This window comes from Takifugu rubripes, chromosome 19, assembly GCF_901000725.2.
Source record: "Takifugu rubripes chromosome 19, fTakRub1.2, whole genome shotgun sequence".
NCBI classification, from domain to species: domain Eukaryota; kingdom Metazoa; phylum Chordata; class Actinopteri; order Tetraodontiformes; family Tetraodontidae; genus Takifugu; species Takifugu rubripes.
This window is the reverse complement of record NC_042303.1, coordinates 2410782-2430074: the sequence shown is the minus strand read 5'-3', so window position 1 is coordinate 2430074 and position 19293 is coordinate 2410782. Positions and strand designations below refer to the sequence as shown.

General features: G+C 47.2%; 2 protein-coding genes across 2 annotated transcripts; both read left to right on the top strand.

Moving 5' to 3' along the window:
• The first annotated feature begins 316 nt into the window (after nt 1-316).
• On the top strand, nt 317-8366 carry LOC101061138 (extracellular matrix protein 2). Its single transcript, XM_029826019.1, has 13 exons — nt 317-451; nt 569-729; nt 2180-2314; nt 3416-3598; nt 4082-4281; nt 4316-4781; nt 5021-5136; nt 5328-5463; nt 5679-5836; nt 6213-6352; nt 6569-6681; nt 7618-7831; nt 7928-8366. The coding sequence occupies exons 1-13, from the start codon at nt 324-326 to the stop codon at nt 8094-8096; spliced, it is 2319 nt and encodes a 772-aa protein (XP_029681879.1). The 5' UTR covers nt 317-323; the 3' UTR covers nt 8097-8366.
• Nucleotides 8367-13391: 5025 nt separating this feature from the next.
• LOC115246761 (asporin-like) lies at nt 13392-18557 on the top strand. The gene is made up of 8 exons (XM_029826047.1): nt 13392-13538; nt 14841-15125; nt 15413-15525; nt 16291-16504; nt 17033-17143; nt 17262-17355; nt 17432-17570; nt 17787-18557. Exons 2-8 carry the CDS (start codon nt 14888-14890, stop codon nt 17982-17984), a joined length of 1107 nt encoding a protein of 368 aa, XP_029681907.1. The 5' UTR covers nt 13392-13538; nt 14841-14887; the 3' UTR covers nt 17985-18557.
• The last annotated feature ends 736 nt before the right edge of the window (nt 18558-19293 follow it).

Below are 19293 nucleotides of genomic sequence, written 5' to 3'. Positions count from 1 at the left end.
TGCAACGGTCTGTCTGACCCAGAGGCAGCAGCTTCAGGTCCCCGTTGGCTCTCACAACAGCGCCACCTTGAGCATCGGAGGACCACCTGCTCAAAGGCCAAATAGTTGCGCTTCATCATTAAAGGTGTATTCCGCGGAAGCGTAACGCAGCCACACACACAGAAGAAAATAAAATCACACTATAATGAGAAACTAATGTTGTTTCCAGATATTTTCACATCATAGAAACAAGATTGGCGAGGAAAGAACGACGGCTCGTTTCCACGCTTGAGCTCACGTCTACTTTTATTTGAGACAGGGCTACAGTCATTGGCAGCCAATGCATGGGTTGGAGAAGGAATCTGACCCTCCGGAGGTGGTTTTGTGCTAGTTTAATACTGTCTTGTGCCAGAACAGTGGCGGGAGACAGGATTGAAGCGGACTCCTGCTTGCTCGCTGAGACCAATGTGAAGTAAGCCTCAGCTCGGCACCCTCAGTCAGACATGGTCAGCCCGTTTCTGTGTCGCTGAATTCTTTCCCTCGTGTCTGCGTCCTGCCGTGTCCTCCCTCGCTTGCTCTCCCCTTTTAGTGCTATTTTTCTCCCTTTGCTGCACAAATCCCAGAATTCTGCTCTGCGTTCTGAGAATGTGAGCAACAGTCAGAAACAGTCGCGCACAACTCCTGGAGCTCCTTCAGAAGCAGAGGAGAAAAGGAAGACTTTAGTCTCAAGTAACGGCCTTCATACCACCGGTAAAGTATAGTTTCCTCCTGTCCTCACTCTGTCCAGCTGGCGATGATTCAGTTTCTCTCATGCGATCAGAAGAAACAAGCTAACAGGAAACCCAGTTGCTAATTTAAAGGTAGCCCAGCCCTGAACCGTAACAACAAATTCCTTTCTTTTTAGCTTCAATTCCACTCACAATCTTGTGTAAATCCCACCTGGTGATGTTGTCTCAATGTTCAGAGGGAATCGTTTAGACCGATCAGCAGCCGAGGCCGCGATTCGTCACGGCGGGAAAATGTTCACCCGTGTCCAGGTGTGAAGAAAAGAGGGCAAAATAGTCAATCTACACTTTCTGTAGTGAACGAGCTCCTTCTTACAGGTTCTCTAGTGCAAGAAGCATCACAAATTTGTAGTTAAGGATAAAAATCTCTCGGCTGTGACGTCTGGACGCGACGCTGGTTCTGGTCACCTGTCAAAACTTTATTCGTACACCCACCTTTACACCTAAATGCTCACGCGTTGCTTTCGGAATCTGGAGAAAATTGTTTTAAAAATGAGAAACGGCTTAAACAAACGTAACTCCGGATCAGAAATATGGATATCTCTTTGAATTATGAGCTGATTTGTGAATTGTTTTTCTAGTTAACGGAAACTTTAGAGCAACCGCTGGAGCCAACACTCATTCTGGAGCCTGTCTGGCTCTCATTAAGCTAAACGCTAACACAAGCTGCGAGCTGCTGCTGCAAGTCTCCAGCTACGCCTGCTCATCCAGAAACACAGCTATTTTCCGCCGCCCCCTCCCGTTTTCCTCTGTTCTGCCTTTCCCTGCGTCCCAGTCAGCACTAATATGTCCCGTGGAGGTGGGGAGGTGGGGAGGCGCTCCGGCCCGCTGACGACACCATCGGATCCAGTCTGTGCAGCTGGAAAACTGGCTGATTTTTAAGATCAAAGCAAGGGGAGGCGGAGGAGATTCCCGTCAAGTTCACGGCTTCTGCTGTCGTGCTCCATCAAAGCCGCGGCGGCGACCAAAGAACTGGCGTCTCTTCCTTTGCGCGTGTTTGTTTTGCTTCTCTTTGAGTGGACGGAAAGTAACAGAACAAACGGTGTCAAATCGAAACATACAAAAAGATCTCAGGGGAGGGGGGGGGGGCTGCGTTTAAACAGACCATCAGGTGAGTAGGCGGACATGGCTGCTTTAATAATGACAGGCCTGCCGAGTCCAAACGGCTCATTATGCATTCAGAGGCAGCACAGAACCCTCCATTAGGACCCTTGAAAAGAGCCCCGCCGGGTCCGGCAGCAGCACTCAGAGCTCTGCTCACCTGAGGAGCTGCTGCAGGTGAAAACCTCTCTCCTTTCCTCCCCATCCTCAGATGGGGATCCGAAGCCGTGTTTCCACCCGTTCTATCCTATTTGTTGTATTTTTAAAATCAGCTCTCAGTAACGTGATTTGATTGCTGCTGTGCTGCTGTGCAGAAATGAGGTGGTGGCTGGTGGGAGCCGGCCTGTGGCTGCTGCTGGCCCTCGCCGTGTCCGACATCCAGGCTAGGAACAACCCCCCCGGCCACGGCTGCGGGCTCCATCGAGAAAAGAGGAGGAGGACCGGATCCGGTAAGTCGGCTTTTTAAAAGGAGAAACAGGAGAAGCTCTCCTTGTTGAGGGGTGAACGGCCGCCCCAGCTGTTTGGGTTCTGTCTTGGGTTTCAGCCACTTGGCTATTGAGTTTGAGTGGATTTACAGGGGGAAATGGATGCATCTCCACTTCAACACGACCGATCGCAGCACAATGAGAATGCTCAGCATCACCAGCCACCTCGACCTTTCTCCAAGTGTTGTGGCCTTACTTGGCAAATTCAAGCATATCTCAAAGTTGCAGTGAGGTCTGAAGGTCCTATTGATCAGTGCGGCATCATCATTTCCCACCCTGGGTCCTGCCGACACGCTGGGTCCGCTCAGTGGTTTCATCGCCATGGTCACCGTATGATTTAAACAAGCCGACCAACCCTGCAATTTGCAAGGCAGCAGAGACACAAAAGAAAAGCAGTAAAGTATGTGCGCCCCCGCCGAGATGACAGGGAGACTGTCATCACTGAGAGGGGCCGGGGAGGGAGGCCGGTGTTTAAGAGGAATAACAGCAGCCAGGAAAATACCCGGGCAAACAAAGAGGGCGCCATTAGAAAGGTGGGGTGACCCCCAGAGCCCGCTGGAGAGATGAAGAGCCCCTCCCGGTTCTAGCCCAGTGGCTGACGGCCTTTGCTCGTGACTCAGCGCCTCAGGTCTGATGCAGAGGGAGCGGTGGAAGCTGCTACCTGCTCTGCTTTGTCATTACTTTGTCTTGTTTTTCCAGATTAAAGCAGGTCTCACCGGCACGTGACGCCGTCGCGGCTTTAGAACAACGGGGGTCCGGCTCGCTGCCTTTGGTCTCTCCGTTGTGCTCTTGCTTCAGTTTAGCTGTTTAAGATGTAGAATCTGTCACTGAAAACACTGTTTTTAACCTCTTTTTATACCAAATGTACGTGGCGACGTCCAGCCTTTCAAATGCTCCATCAATAAATTGGATTTGTCTCCATATGTGATGCCCGAGTCCAAAACTAGCGATGTATGAACCATCCAAACCCCGAAATATGGCCGTTTTATGGCATTTTTAACATCCTCCACGCAATATTTAGAAACTTGTTGAGGAATTCTTGCTGTTTGTCTTGTGTTGTTCCAGGTAAGCAGTGTTTATACCAGGGCCTGACCATGTTTGACCAGGCCATGTGGTCTCCAACGTCCTGTGTGACTTGTTTGTGTACTGGAGGTCAGGTGGTTTGTGAGGAGGTCAGCTGTCCCACAATGCACTGCTACTTCCCCTTCACCCCTGTGGGGGAGTGCTGCCCCATCTGCATGGAGTCAGGTAAAACCCCAATGGGCACGAGGGTCAAAGGGGGAACTACTACAGACTCCAGCAGCTACATCTGGGTTTCTGATCCTTTATGTTCTAGACTTGCACTAAAGCTTAAACACGGGGGTATAAAGTCGCTAAGTTCAGCTCTTATGCTCGATTAAATGCTGGACTTCTAGCAGGAAGCTGGATTTAGTAGGGTTGGCTCGGTGGGGAGTGCCACGGCTTTCAGGCTCATTCCCGACTTCCTGGTTGGTGTTTACACTATCTACCTGCAGGTATTCTGGTTTCTGTCCACTGCCAAAAACATCCACATTGGGTTGAGTCTGAATCTACCTGGCGGCCTGTCCGGGCTCTATCTGTCTCTGCCGAGCCGACAGCGAACGTCTCACATAATCTACAGCTTTACGTGCCACCGTGCAGAAAACTGTGCATATTATTAAAACATCTGTGCCTCTTCACTCTATCTGCACGCGATAATTCTGCCCTCCCCAGGTCCCCACAACTCTGTGACCCAAGAGAGGATCTGTAGGGAGGAGGAGGAGGAGCAGCTGAGGAAGAAGAAAGAGGCCAAAAAGAAGAGGAGGAAGAAGGAGGAACAGGTCCAAAAGCAGAGGAGACTGGTGAAGGAGAGGGGAGCCGAGCAGCAGCCGCAGAGACGAAAGCTGGAGAAGGACGAGGAGGCAGTGGTGGACGCAGACGGAGGAGACCGAGAGGAAGAGGCGGGAGGAAGATGAAGCCAGGAGGTGGAAAGATGCGATGGAGAGACAAGCCAGAGAGATGGAAAGAGAGTTAGAGGAAGAACGAAGGAGGCAGGAGGAGAACCTGAGGAGAAGATTGCAAGCTGTGACGGAGGAGGAGCAGAAGCAGCTGGAGGAGGAATTAAAGGAGCGAGCGGAAGAGGTGGATGAGTGGATGGAAAAGGTGAGAGAAGAGGAGGAGGAGATAAGAGGAGACGTCTTTCAGTCGCCTCCAAAGGAACCCGATCAATCCACCACCTCCCGCTTCGGACCTCCAGCTGAGACGGAGGACGAGATGATGGAACTGGAGGAGGAAGAGGGGGAGCGGGTGGAAAACCGGCACGGGCTCCCTCCAGGCTGCGGCATCTCCGACGTAACTGTGACGTGCGACGGCCTTAAACTGGCACACTTTCCCCCTCTGTCCATAGCAGAGCTCAAATCTCTCAGTCTGGAGGGTGAGTCTCCGCTTCCACCCTTCGCCTTCCCGTCATTGTCCTAAAACGGGATTCTCCAGAAGCTCATTTGACAGCTGTAGCCTGTATTAGCCCAGAGTTCCATTTTTAAAGCCCAGAGAGAACCTGAGGTCCACAATGCAACATAGGATGTAGCTAAAATTAACCAGGATAAATTCAGATCCTTCAGAACCTCTCCGGTTTGACCCGTTTCTGGTCGATTTCCCCCTTTTGAATTGCAGACAACAATATCAGCAGCATCCCGGCGGAGAGCTTCAACGGCATCCCAAACCTGGAGTGGATCAATCTGAGCAAAAACCAACTCAGCTCGGCGGCCATCGATCCTAAAGCCTTCACAGTAAGATCCAAAGATCCACTGTGATCCTATTAAAGATACCAGAAGATGCTTCGACGGTTGTCAGCATGGAAATGTGACCTAGAAGAAGTCCACTTTACACACGTGACTAAAAGAATTCATAGCAGAACCTCTGCACGTGTGTGTGTGTGTGTGTGTGTGTGTGTGTGTGTGTGTGTGTGTGTGTGTGTAAGGGTCTAAAGTTCCTGAGGCGTCTGTACCTGAATGGAAACCTTCTGGAGGTCGTGCCCAACAACCTTCCCTCCACTCTGCAGGAACTTAAGATCAGTGATAACAAATTGAGAGGAGTCGATGAAAACAGCTTCCGAGGTACTGCCTCACACACACACACACACCCCGACACACACACGCACACACACGCGACAGCTTCAGCCGACACCACAGACTAGAAGACCTATTTTTTCTAGTTGGGTTTAAATCGGACCAGAGAAACTCCCCTGGTAGCTGGAGGTGGACTCCAACGCCACTGCATGGGGGTCGTTGTCTAAGCTGCGTGAGGATGTGTCGTCTCTCCTGTCTTTAAGATCTGAGCAACCTGGTGATCCTGGAGCTGGAAGGAAACCTCCTGAGCGAAGGTAACGTAGATCCTCGAGCATTCGCCCCCCTCATCCATCTGTCCTACCTCAGACTGGGCAGGAACTACTTTCGCACAGTGCCCCAGGGGCTTCCCCCGTCCTTGCTGGTATGAACGACTCATACAACCCTCTTCTATGATATAGTGTGTAGCGTGGCTGTTGTGTCACTACTGTGCATTGTTACAGGCTTTAACCGCTAATCTACTGTACGATACCATTATTTATGAAGAACCATCAATTTTGCGTAGCTAACTGTGATAAAGCTTGCGACTTAAGGATGACAATTTGAACAGATTTGGAGCAAAATGGTTTCTTTTCAGGGCCTGTGAATTTTAGTGTTGGTACTCACAATTACAGCATATTGTGTAACGATGGTGCCCCTGACCTGAAACAGCAAGGTCCTGCTGCCAATGTGGACTTTCCTCTCCGCCTCCAAATGTTCCGAGTAGAAAAAACTGTGTTTGTGGACCGTCTGATGCTTAGGAGCTGTACTTGGAAAACAACCTGATTGAGGAAATCTCAGAGGCGGTTTTCAACCAGACGGAGAATCTGAACGTCGTTTCTCTGAGTCACAACCGGCTGGATGAGACGAGCATCGCCCCCATGGCCTGGATCGACCACAGGTCTGAGCCATGTGCCCTTCCTACAACATAACACATTCTACATCCTTTTTGCTACCATAAAGTGCTTTTAAAAAAATAAATAAAAAAATGTAATGGCCAAATGTTCGTGGTCGTTTACAACAGCACAGCCCGACTGTTAGCAAAGAGCAGCTCTTTGTATTTCCTGCTTCCATTTTGTAACACATGCATCTTTCACTTGTTTTTGCTTCTCTGCAGAAATCTGGAGTCCATCGACCTCTCCCACAACCAGCTTTTCCTGGTTCCGTCCTACCTACCAAGATCTCTGGTCAATCTACTGCTGGTCGGAAACCACATCGAGAGGATACCCGGTAGGGAGGAAGTTTAAATATGTAGCAGATCAGATCCACACCATCTGCTGACCTGATTGGCATTTTATCGATTGGTGTTCAGGTCAAACTAGATCAGGGGTGTCCAAACTTTTTGCAAAGAGGGCCAGATTTGATAACGTGAAGATGCCCGGGGGCCAGTAGATCCTTCTGATGTTTTTTTAACCAGAAAAGTTACATGCAAATGTACACTATTATAAAACAATTTTCATTGTCACAATTCTCTTATTTTTCAAATGGCAGTGTAACAAATATAAGCCACTCAGGCAGACGTGAACAACTCTAAAAACACAATTCTGCCTTTAATTCATATCTGGAGAGTCAGATAACATTGAACACTGAACTGTATGGAATACCTTAAATTTCCATGAGTTTGATAAATGTAATGCAAAGTTGTCTGTTATCATTCAAGTTTAAAACAAGTAAATTTTGCTCTTGTCTTTTACTAGATCTACAAGAAAGGAGGAATTACATTTTAGTGATTTGTTTATTCTGTTAGTGCCAGCGGGCCATAAATAATACATTGTAAGACTGAAGTTGTGGGCCGTATGAAATCTTACCGCGGGCCATGATTGGCCCCCGGGCCGGAGTTTGGACATGCCTGAACTAGATGAAAAAAGAGTCCAGTTAATTAGTGCAGTAACAACCGTAGAAACAGTCTTAATATTGCTGAACCTGACTGACTGCTGAAGTTCACTATGAAACATCGGATCCTTTGTTGATTGTTCTCCTGCTGCCTGTGGATTCCTTAGATATGACTAAATGATAGAAGGTGCCCAGCACAACCAAGCTGGTCACTTTTAAATCCGCAATATTTGTGTCCATGCGAAGGAAATGAGAAAACGACGCGACTTCCGCCCCATTCGTCCGACCGTCTTCACCTTTTGTGTGGTGACCTCAATTCCAATGTCTCCGCAGCTTTCGTTTTTGCACACATGGACCCCGGTTTAGAGTACCTCTACCTCTCCTACAACAAACTGGATGAAGACGGAATCGAACCCGAGTCGTTTTTCGGCTCGTACAGCTCCATGGTGGAATTGTGCCTTGATCACAACCAGCTGGTCACGGTTCCGTCAGGCATCAGTGAGATGAGCAACTTACACTTCCTCCGACTCAACAATAACAAGATCAGGTTAGGACCACCGCTCCCGTCCTACCAAAGACTCTTTCAATGCAAAAACTGACCGTGAAAGTCTTGAACCTTGAAATCTTGAACTGTGTTTTCCAGGCGTGTTCCTGAGGAGAGCATCTGTGATCCAGACAAGGACGGAGACCCCAACCTGGTGGTCCTGAGACTGGAAAACAACTACATCGACAGCAAAACCATCTCACCTACAGCTTTTTCATGTGTTCACGCCACCTCTAGTGTCATCTTAAAACCCCAGAAAACCAAATGATTCACATTTATTAAAAAGAAAACGGGGCAAAAGGTGGGAAAACAGGTTTTTTCTTAATAGCTGAACATAAAGCTGTGTGCTATTATAATTAAGAGCTTCACATGTGACAGGAAATCCAACTGTCGGACCCCAGTTATGGTGAATAACTGGACATAAGGGAATGAAATGTAAAACCATTGAAGACTTTCTTATTCTTTACCACAACACAATCTTCTGAGGAAGTTTTAGCACCGCCACCCTTTGGTTCAATAAACTGCTAAACTGGTTGAATTGATGAGAATCCTTCTACCTCCCGCTGCCAAATGAAACTGCTAATAAGCGAGTGGAAAGAACTCGAGGAAGTGGGACCACAAGCCCAACACATTATTTTCAACAACCTCAGGACGCTCATTTTCCATCCGTTACACTTTTCTTCCAAAGCCTTGTTCCCTTTGACCCGGTGAGATCATGCAAGTTGTGTGTCCAGGATGTTACCGTTTCTGGGCGTGTGGTTGAGACCCATCTCCCCCTCCCCCCCTGACAGATGCTGTCAGACGCCTGTCCATCAAAATCCTCTTTTACACCAGCCGGGTGAGGATTTGCAGTCTGACATGTTTGGCTGAATGAGGCATTTTCTGTTTTACCTGTTGAGGATTTTATGAGGCGTCCTCTCAGGTAATTAGAGCAGAGGAGAAACTACGGGGTCAAAAATGGTCTTTGAACCCATTTGGCTCAATATTTCCCAGTCACCCTTCAACAGGTGAGAGCCTGTCTATCAAATCTAGTTCTACGTAACTGTTGTAGCCTCGTTTTTGAGCCTGTATGGAAGCCAGAATTGCTGCTGTTTCCGCCAGTACTTAAACGCCCCATTTACAACACTTTAACGTTCCCATATGATAAACAGCAACATCCATACAGAAGAGTCGGGGGGAGGGTGGTCAGGCCCTCTGTCTCAGGTCCAGTTTAGGGTCGAGGCTGCTAAACATGAGATTTATATCCAAAAATGCTCGCTATGCTACTTTCTTCCAAAACAGATGGCTACAATTTAACCTGGAAGGACAGTCTGGTCATTTACATAAATAAAACCTTTACTAAGGCTAGAGCTGATGATTCTTTTCGGACTGAAGACAAGAACATCCCCCAGGTTTCTTCTCAGCACTGCAGCCGGACTGACTGGTGCCTCCTTCAAACCAGCGAACTACTGGCATTTGAGGACAGAACAGAAACAAATCTGCATTTAGACCCCAGTCATTTGTTGTCAGTGGAGGCAGACCTGGATAAACCCACTCATTTCCGTGGTGATGGGGGGGCCATGTACCCCATCTGTGTCTGTTCCTCTCCCCACCCCTCTACCCAATAAGCCATCAGAAGGAGGATTCCCCATGTGAGCCTTGGTTCTGCTCAAGGTTTCTTCCTCTTAAAAGCGAGCTTTTCTTGCTACTGTGGTTTGTGTGTGTGTGTATGTGTGTGTGGGGGGGGGTCAGGCTGTGGGTTTCTCTAAGAAACCTACAGACAATACTGATTGTAAGAGAGGCCGTATCGATAACTGAATTGAACTGATTATTAATGACTACTAAGACTAATTCACACTTTATTATTATTATTTTTTAGCGTGCACTTGCCTAATTTCATCTGAAGATGGCAGCACTGGTACACACCAAGAAGGAACCATTAATTTAGAAATGGGACAAGATTCCAGAATCACTGACAAACAGAATGAGGAGTGTGGGAGAAAGTGACAGCACAACGGGGTATCGCTGCCATCTCCCCCCCGTATAAAGAATCAGGATAGTGTGAAACATCCCGATCTCCCAGGGGAATAAGTAGGCATTTTAAACATTACTTGCAACACTGGGGGGAATCTTTGATGAGTGAGGGGGGGGGGGGTTAGGAGTCGATGGTGGCAGACTCGATCTGGTCGTGCCAGGACTCGTCGGGCCGGTGATGATGGTTGGAAATGATTGTTGATGTGACAGCAGTTATGATAGCGACCAGAACGATGGAAGGCCAGGTTATCGGTTATCTTTCATATCAATTTTACAAGGCAAAGTGAATATTTTGGGGCGGGAAGGGAGCAATCATTGTTCCAAACAAAGAAATCAGGTAGAAACTCTGGCAGTTTTAACACTAAACAGCAACCTCCAAGGAAATAAGCTCTTGAACTGAGTGAGATTCTTAAAAAAATGATGTATTCGAGGTTATTTTTATTTATATTTTATCTCTGAAAACTTCAGGACCCCCACCAGACCTGTTCACTGGTTTGTTAAAAAGCAGAGAAATATCCCAAACTGTACAGTCCACCGGCCAAATAACGGGCACAGAGACGTGTCTTAATAATGTAACGACAGGAAAATGGTGTATTTGGTGAATATTGAAAATGCAACCCTGTGCGGACCCTTTGGGTCTGTCGCTCCTCCTTATTGCAGCCATAAAAAACCCAAACATCTCCTGTAAGCACCAACCAGCCCCGGCATCTGCTAAAGGGGCCCACTCCTCCCGAGAAAGGCTGGAGCACCAACTTCTTCGCGTCTCACCACAAACGAATCGGGCTACCTGAATCTGACCTGAATCTGCTTGTGTTTGGACTTGTGAACGGTCTCTTCCAAATGTCCACCGGGCCTGAATGGCCGAGGTCGCGTTTAAGGCGACTTTGGCGTCTTTCCGGAGACGCATGTCCCGATTCAGCGTTGCTGGCAGAAACGGGAGGTCACCGTGGCGACGATGAACACGGGATCTGCGACAGGCCCCGGTTAAACATGTCGTCAGAAGAAAAAGATCGAATCTGAGCAATAAATTGGAAGTGAGCGCGAAGGCCTGCGGTGTGACGCTACGCTAAACTGACCTTCTTCTCATGGTCTGTGCTGCACCCCCCCCCCACCAGTACTTGTTAAAAATCAATTTCAATTTTATCATCATTTTCCCATCAGATTTAAAGGTGTTTCCACATGAGATGATACCTGGCACTTTCTTTAGGAAAGGTTTGTATTTTTGGGTCAAACGTGCAAATAAGGAAAAAAAAGTCAACACCAAAATCTACTCCTTAAAAGTTGAAAAACAGGGAATTCCTGCCAAGTTTTATTGTTCCATATGCAGTATGAAGGCCTAAACAGAACATACTGTTCAGTATATAGACTGTAGAAGTCCAGCGAGGGAATCTGCTTGTGATTTTGCCTCTTTACAACTTGATATCATCAACTGTATAAATTGTAGTGTTTAAAAGAAACAGACTGCTGTATCAGCAAAAGAATAAAGCCACGATTATGTGGAAATACAAACTGGTCCTGTGGTTTTAATGGAGGAAACATAAATAATGACTTGCTTGGTGATTATCTATCAGATGAAAGCTCACTTCCCTCGCACAATATGGAACTCATGAACAAGGAAAGGGCTTGTTAGAAGCTGCTGTGAGTTCTTGGGGTTCAACGTTCAGCAAAATACCATTCAGGGTTTGGATAAAGTGCACCTGCATTTATCTATTCTGTCTGTGAGAAGAATGCGAGTTCAATATCTACAAGTACTTTTTAATCATCGATTGGTGCCGATTCAGGATGAGGTAGCAGTGGAATTTTCCATCTCGTATTTTCAAAAGCCTTTTTATGTGTGTAACATTGCCAAAATTGGGAGCAGAGTGAAAATCTAGGGTGATTCGATCGGTCGTCCAGCCTCCAAATGATGAAAAATTTGTATTAAATAGCTAAAAGTGGTTAAAAAGTGAAGAAGAATCGCTTAATTTATCCACATGTTCAGTTTTATAGACTGTAATCCCTGATAAACAGGGCACAAACCAGGTTTTAGAGGTGGGTAATGTCCCGGGAGTCCAGACAGTTGGTAATATTAGTTAAGTCATTGAGCAGAAGGTGGAACAACTCCTCATGCTACAGATATGAGGAAAAAATGTCTCAATAAAAAAGATCCCAACAGCACGCCGAACATGGATGACTTCAACGCGCTCCACGTGGATTAGGCAATCATTTCAGCAGATCTCTTATTTGGAAAATATGATTTCCACACCGAGAAGATGCCCTGAAACCACATCACAAACATTTCACCCGGCCTGGCTGCCAAACCAGGGCACATTTCAATGGTCTGCCATAAGTTATGTCTCGCAAAGTTGTTCCTGCTCAGCTCAGCAGAAAAATACCAGCGCTGAATGGAAAAAGCAATTCTGCAACACGTGAACCCCAAAGGGAGCGAACGCTGCTCAGCTTTTCCTGCCTTGCACGGATTCTCTCTTTGCTGCCTGGTAGCTTCTGGGTTTATGTTCGCCACAACACGAGTCAGAAACAATCCAACGCAAAAATCCTGCCGTTGCACTGCAACACCAAGCCGTCAGGACCTTCTCTTCTCCTCTTCAGGTTATAACAACAGTTGTTCTCGTTGATCCCAACCTCCTCGAGGCTCAGAGTGTTTGGAAAAGGCAGATTTGATATTTACAAAACACGCAAATGATGAGAAATAGAATATGGCAGCTGCCTGTAAAGAGGGGAGGGAGGTGACAGACCCGCTAGAAGGTTCTGTTTATAGACGGGGACGGGCAGGGGCCACCCGCTTCCTATATTTGCATTACATCAGATTTGAAATGAAAAAACTCCTAACGATGCATTCTCAAAGATTCAGAAGCCGTCGTCATGAACCCAATATCGCCCACCTCAGTGGCAAAAAACTTGTTTTGTTGAAAACAGAGGGAGGGAGGGAGGGAGGGAGAGAGAGGGGAGAGAGAGAAGATAGGGAGGTAAGGAGAGAGTGGGGAGAGAGGGAGGGAGAGAGGGGGAGAGAGAGAAGATAGGGAGGTAAGGAGAGAGTGGGGAGAGAGGGAGGGAGGGAGAGAGAGGGGAGAGAGAGAGGAGAGAGAGGGGGAGAGGGAGGGAGAGAGAGGAGAGAGACAAGATAGGGAGGTAAGGAGAGAGGGGGGGAGAGGGAGGGAGGGAGGGAGGGGGAGAGGGAGGGAGGGAGGGAGAGAGAGAGGAGATAGGGAGGTAAGGAGAGAGAGGGGGAGAGGGAGAGAGAGGGGGAGAGGGAGGGAGGGAGAGAGAGAGAGAGAGAGGAGATAGGGAGGTAAGGAGAGAGAGGGGGAGAGGGAGGGAGGGAGAGAGGGGAGAGATAGGGAGGTAAGGAGAGAGAGGGGGAGAGGGAGGGAGAGAAGAAGATAGGGGGGTAAGGAGAGTGGGGAGAGAGAGGAGATAGGGAGGTAAGGAGAGAGTGGGAGAGGGAGGAGAGAGGGAAGGAGCGAGGGAGGAGGGGGAGAGAGAGGGGGGAGAGGAAGAGAGAGGGGAGAGAGAGACGATGGGGGGAGAGGGAGGGAGAGAGAGAGGGAGGGAGAGAGAGAGAGGGATGAGAGAAGGAAAGGGGGGTCTCCTCTTCTCACTGGGAACATTGACTAAGGACCCAATTCTGAGCCTTCCAGCTGGATCCCGCCCGTGCTCAGCTACTGTTGGGTTTTAAAAGAAGAACCTGGCAGCTGAGGTAGGTTCTAACCCTGCTTATAACAACTAAATGCTGCCGTTACCTTTGCTGAGGCCAGATGTGTTTACCGATTGGCTGTGTTTGGACTTTTAGCCAGTGCAGCATCCTCAGACTATTTACAGATGTTCCGCTGCAACGCTTGAGTGAGTCCGTCTGCAGCTTTAATCATGTAAATCAGACGCGCATGCAAAATATAGAGTTCTTCACATTCAAAGCTGAATAAACAGCATAACAACGAAATCCTGCTGTCACGCACTACAGTTCCTGACATCTACAACAACGTGCAGAACCTGTGGACGATGATCTGAGCTTAATTAATCGCTCTATAGGACTAAATCAAATCCAAAGGAATTTAATCTACTTCCTCTACACCAGTCAGACCCAGCGATCCTGGGGACAAATGAAGCATTCTTTAATTTCAGAATGGCTCAAGGGAGACAAGTTTAGGTAAACGTGGTGGTAACGAGATCTGCCAGCAGGAGACAGGAGACAGGAGACAGGAGACAGGAGACAGGGACACCTGCATGAGCTGACTGGAACATTAAAGGCTGTGTAAAAGGTGTGGCCCCTGGGTCATGTGGAGGGCTGACGCAGGTTTCTAAGATGCCTCGGAGCTCCAGGAACTTCGTGTATGCTAGTTGGTCTGCCAGAAAATAATCCCTGCTCCGTCTCCTGTTATCACTGCTGCGCATGTGGGACGGAGCACACGGATGGAAGCGGCCCTCCAGCTGTGCATCCGTGTGGAGAAGCAGCGTGTCTCGAGCCACGATGGCGCGTGACTGGATTTCTGTAAAGAGCCCGGAGGCGCTCGAGCCTGAACCAGACACTATGTAAATAAGGCTTAGGTGGAGGTGGAGGGAGAGACGGTGGTTGAGGATCCACGCATTTCGGAGGAAACCGTCAAATGTCATCACTGGTTCCAGTTCAAGGTTTATATAACAGAGCGTTTAAAAAAACCCAAAACCTGTGAAAAGAATTACCAAAAAAAAGAGTCTGCAGTAAGTAAAGGAAGCACAGCCCAAAAGGACACACGCACAAAACTAAAACCGTCAAAAAGAAATGAAAACAAGTCGTCACGACTTGCAAAACAAGATGGCCTGAAATGCACGGTACTTCAGTGGGAATGTTTGGTCAGAACTCTGCAGCCGGGACCTGTCGGGGGGGGGAGGGGGGGGAAGGTGTGAAGAGTGCGTGCATCCGTCCTGTTGACGTTGGAATCAACCAGAAAGGAAAGTGGCCCAGACAAAGGAGGCCTTTTCCTGTTGATTTAAGGGCTACCTGATCGCCTCTGTCTCCCCACAGCTGCCCACAACGGCCGTTCCAGCACTCAGGACCAAGAAAACCAAAACATGAAGGTCTTCCTCCTGCTTTGCCTGCTGACGATGGGCAACGCCAAACCTTACCAGCCCTTCAACGTCGCAAGCTTCTTGAAAAGCAACGAGATCATGATGGCTGATTCGGAGGACGACGACGACGACGATGACGACAACGACGACGACGACGAAGACGACGACAATTATGACGAAGATGAGAATTGTCCCTCTGGATGTCACTGCTCACCCAAAGTGCTGCAGTGCTCCGACCAGGGTGAGAGAACACAGCCTCCTGTATTAGCTCCAGGAAATTCTGAATGGCCTGAATTGCTCTGGCGGCCGTGGTTATCCTCAACGCTGCACCCCTTCCCAAACAATTCCGGAGATTCTCCTTCAGTCTTCTTCATTTCTGTTCCAAAATGCTGCCTCCCACGCTGTGGCACGAAACAGCGAATGGCGTCGTGATTGGCACCTCCCAGCGAGACACGTTCTATACCACGCTATTTACATTGCTGGTGTGACAACCATGTTGGCTAATCTTGCGTCTCTTTCACCAAACAGGTCAGATCTCTGTCCCCGAGAAGATCGCTGAAGACACAATGATCATAGACCTCCAAAACAATGACATCACCGAGATCAAGGAAAACGATTTCATAGGTCTTCACAAGCTTTATGTAAGAACCCCGGACAGGTGCTGGCTTGGATTTACATACTAATGGATATTAAACCAGTGAAGTAGGATTGTCAGCAGGATGTGAAGTCGGCTGTTTCAAATACGCTGCCCTACAAAACGATGGAGATAAAAGAAGATTTCCCATTCATCAAATGGGTCAAACATGTGGAAAACAGTCTGGCGACATTTACTTTAACATGGAAAATGGAAAAGCCATTTCTTAAAGGTTACATAATTTAGATGCAGCGAGAGGGAGGATGGTTCTAACGGGACATTTTTCAGAACGTGCATCATTTCTGGCCACGTCTGAGGACTGTAGCGCTCCCGATTTAACTGCAATAACATGCAAGTAACTGGACCTGGCTTGTGACTGCCTGGTCTGTCTAAATTTCCATGTAGTGATATGATGTCTCTCATAAAAGGCCTATTGTTGTGGTGTACTGGCTTTGGGGTCAGACTGGATACATTTATCTCCATAAAACTGCCAGGCAGTTTTATAAATGACAGGCCTGGAGCAGCCAATCAGAGAGGTTGTGTCCTCTCTGCAGGCGTCTGCCGCGGAAGGATGAGATCAGAGGTTTATGTTTCCTAATTAAACCAATTTGATCTGTGGGAAACAGTGCAAATAGATGAGTATTAAATGATGATTTATTGTGTCTTAAGTGAATATAACGCAACCAAGCGTGGCACCAATACGGTGGCTTGACATCATGTATCAAAACAGCACATTTTAACTCTCTTTTAATTCCTATTCATCCCACTTTAGGGTCTTTTTCTAAACAACAATAAAATTTCCAAGATTCACCCCAAAGCCTTCAGACACATGGACCACCTCAGGCTTCTGTACCTCTCCTACAACGCGCTGACTGAGGTGCCAGCAAACCTGCCTCCCAATGTCATCGAGCTGCGGTTCCACGAAAACAAGATCGGCAAAATCCGAAAGGATGCATTTAAAGGCCTGAAGAAGCTTCACGTACTGGGTAAGCCCCGGTAGCTTGCTGCATGTGACCCACCAGCAATCTAAAGTCTGCACAGTTTGAGTTGGATCACAGCCAACTGGTAAGAGTTAGAATCCCGGCTCGTCTAGAATTGACCTTTGTGGGACCTGTGGAGGGTTGAACCAGTGTTGAAGAAGAAGAAATAATTTTTTTTTTAAAACAAAAAAAAACAATTAAACCAAACTGGCAACAGGATGAAAATTAATGGAAAAGAATTTCAAAAGGAACAAGTGTTTGAGAATAGACACCCGACCTTAAATCCTTGGTGCTTGCGACCACTAGTGGCCAGGATCTGTATAGCAACATAAATCCTCTCCACATACAGCGGGAGCGTGCACGCATTTGCTGCCCTGCCACGACACAGGTGGAGCACAGGTCCTTTTTTTCTTTTTTTTAACGTCCTCCTTAACATTTAGTAAAGTTGCTGCTTTTCTCCAAAAGCGGACCAAAGTTGATTTTAGAGTAAAACTCTCATGAATGTTCATTGCCTTTTTTTTCTTCTTTAAACAGAGCTGGGCGCCAACCCCCTGGACAACAGTGGAATCGAACACGGGGCTTTTAACGGCTTGACGACGCTCTATGTTGGGATGGCAGAAGCAAAACTGACAGCTGTGCCAAAAGGTAGGACAAAGAGACACTTTCTTATTGTGTAAAGGTGTCAAACTGTCCAAACTGAGCCTTTTGTTATCAGCTTTGCTTTGGTCTCACTCACAAACTAACTTTGGTGGATTTCCTCCAGACCTGCCATCCTCCATCACAGAGCTGAGCTTAGATTACAACAAAATATCTAAGGTGGAAGAAGAAGACTTCAAGAGATATAAAAATCTACAGAGGTACAGCGGGCCAGAAATCATCCAATATCACACACACACACACAGATGATCACAGAAATCTCTTGCTGTGTTGCAGACTAGGACTGTGCTTCAACCAGATCAAGTTTGTAGAGAACGGGAGCCTTTCCAGCATCCCGAACATCCGGGAAATCAACCTCGAACACAATCGTCTAAAAAAGGTCCCGCCCGGACTCGACCACCTGTCCTACCTCCAGGTGACAAACACGGCTGCGTCTCTGTGCTCACAATCGCTAGCAACAACATTTCTATTAGCGCTGGCTTTGGCCTTTCCCATCTTAGAAGATAAAGAGTTTTTGACGCCAAGGTCGTTTTAAGGTCAAACCTTACTCAAGGTTACTAAGTTGTTACAACCATAAATATGATCTCCGGGTCTGTTGGGACAATGGCAAACTGACCGTGTCTTTGTGTAGGTGATTTTCCTCCATGGCAACAAAATCAGCAAGGTTGGCGTCAACGATTTTTGCCCCATCAATCCCAGCATGAAGAAGAACAAGTACGCCATAATCAGCCTGTTTGCGAATCCCGTTAAATACTGGGAAGTGAATCCGGCGACCTTCCGCTGCGTGACCGGGCGAAGGAGCATTCAACTGGGAAACTTCAAAAAGTAGAAGGAAAAGTATCCGGATACAAACCACAAACTTATTACCACAGATGCAATCAGCTGCATATTACTTTCACGAAAACCTGTCGAAGCTACCACTTTAATGACAAAGTTCCATTCGTTCACCCATGTGGTTCATACAAAAGCATCATTTGCTTTCCTGCTAAAAGCCCTGAGAGCCACAACAAAGTCTTCCCTTCCGACGTGTTCGGCAAAACAGTTGAAGTTGAACTTGAAACAGCACATTTCTCATTGCTTCTTTCTCCAGTTCTCAAGTTCTGGAAGTCTGTAAACTCGGTGAATGATGGTTTTGTTCCTTAATGCAGTGCCTTCGAAACCTAATGTATTTCTTTAAGTGATTATTTTTCATTATGTACCTGCATGCCTGTATTGTGCTTATCTAGAAAATCCTTGTTAGGCTGGATCACCCTTAATGTAAATGTACAGTGTCACTAGTATTATAACCAATTGAATTAGAGTTAGCAGTGTCAACAGATGGTGTATCTGTAAGGGCAGGAAAATGTAAATGTACTGCAATGGTGCTACATTTTTATCTTGAAATAAAACCTGCTAACTTCAATGGTTTTTGGTTGTGGAATACCTCCCCAACACAGACGGACGCGCTCAAACAAAAAAACATGGCTTTCCACCACCCGCCAGCAGAGGGCAGTGTAGACTAATCAATGACCTTTACTGGGAATACCAAAACCCATCAATACAATAACTTATTATTTAAGCTTCTACTTTCCAAACGACAACAACAACAACAACACAATAATGATGACTCCAGCTGTCTTGACTACAATGATGAATCCTAATAACGTTTAAATTTAAACGTGTATTTAAGATAGCAATTGCTGTGCACACCACTACAGCCAAGAACAAGTAAAGACTCCAAGAGGTCTAATCAGCAACATCAAAGTCGGGGCTCAGGAAGTAAATTCCAACAGAAGTGATGATGGTGATTAAAGTTGTTACTTTAAATATTTTTGGGAGCACAATCTGATGTAAAATGTAAATAATAGCGTTCCTACCAGCAATATTGGCCTGGGTACTATTGTTTATTGTTGTTAGATTTCCTCATATTTGTTCTATTCCACCTTCCAGCTGCAGAGGTCAGTGCACACTGAAGAGATCTCTCCACTAAGACAGCAGGGAAAATGTGCCTGCTGCAGTCGTGTGCGCCCCCAATTAGTCTCGCTGAAGAAAAATCGGGCTTTTACGTTTGCAACAACACAGGACATGGAGTTGCTGGTTTTAGGGCAAACTGTGGCGCTACTGGGAATGTCCAGTCAAAGCAACTCACTCTCAAATTT

What these genes read in the sequence shown, in the direction of transcription:
- LOC101061138 (XM_029826019.1), top strand. Translation starts at nt 324, where the DNA reads ATGGGTTGGAGAAGGAATCTGACCCTCCGGAGGTGGTTTTGTGCTAGT. An exon ending in CTCGCTGAGACCAATGTGAA is followed by an intron (nt 452 to 568) that starts GTAAGCCTCAGC and finishes CTCCCCTTTTAG; the next exon opens with TGCTATTTTTCTCCCTTTGC. An exon ending in TAACGGCCTTCATACCACCG is followed by an intron (nt 730 to 2,179) that starts GTAAAGTATAGT and finishes GCTGCTGTGCAG; the next exon opens with AAATGAGGTGGTGGCTGGTG.
- LOC115246761 (XM_029826047.1), top strand. Translation starts at nt 14,888, where the DNA reads ATGAAGGTCTTCCTCCTGCTTTGCCTGCTGACGATGGGCAACGCCAAA. An exon ending in GCTGCAGTGCTCCGACCAGG is followed by an intron (nt 15,126 to 15,412) that starts GTGAGAGAACAC and finishes TTCACCAAACAG; the next exon opens with GTCAGATCTCTGTCCCCGAG. An exon ending in TAGGTCTTCACAAGCTTTAT is followed by an intron (nt 15,526 to 16,290) that starts GTAAGAACCCCG and finishes ATCCCACTTTAG; the next exon opens with GGTCTTTTTCTAAACAACAA.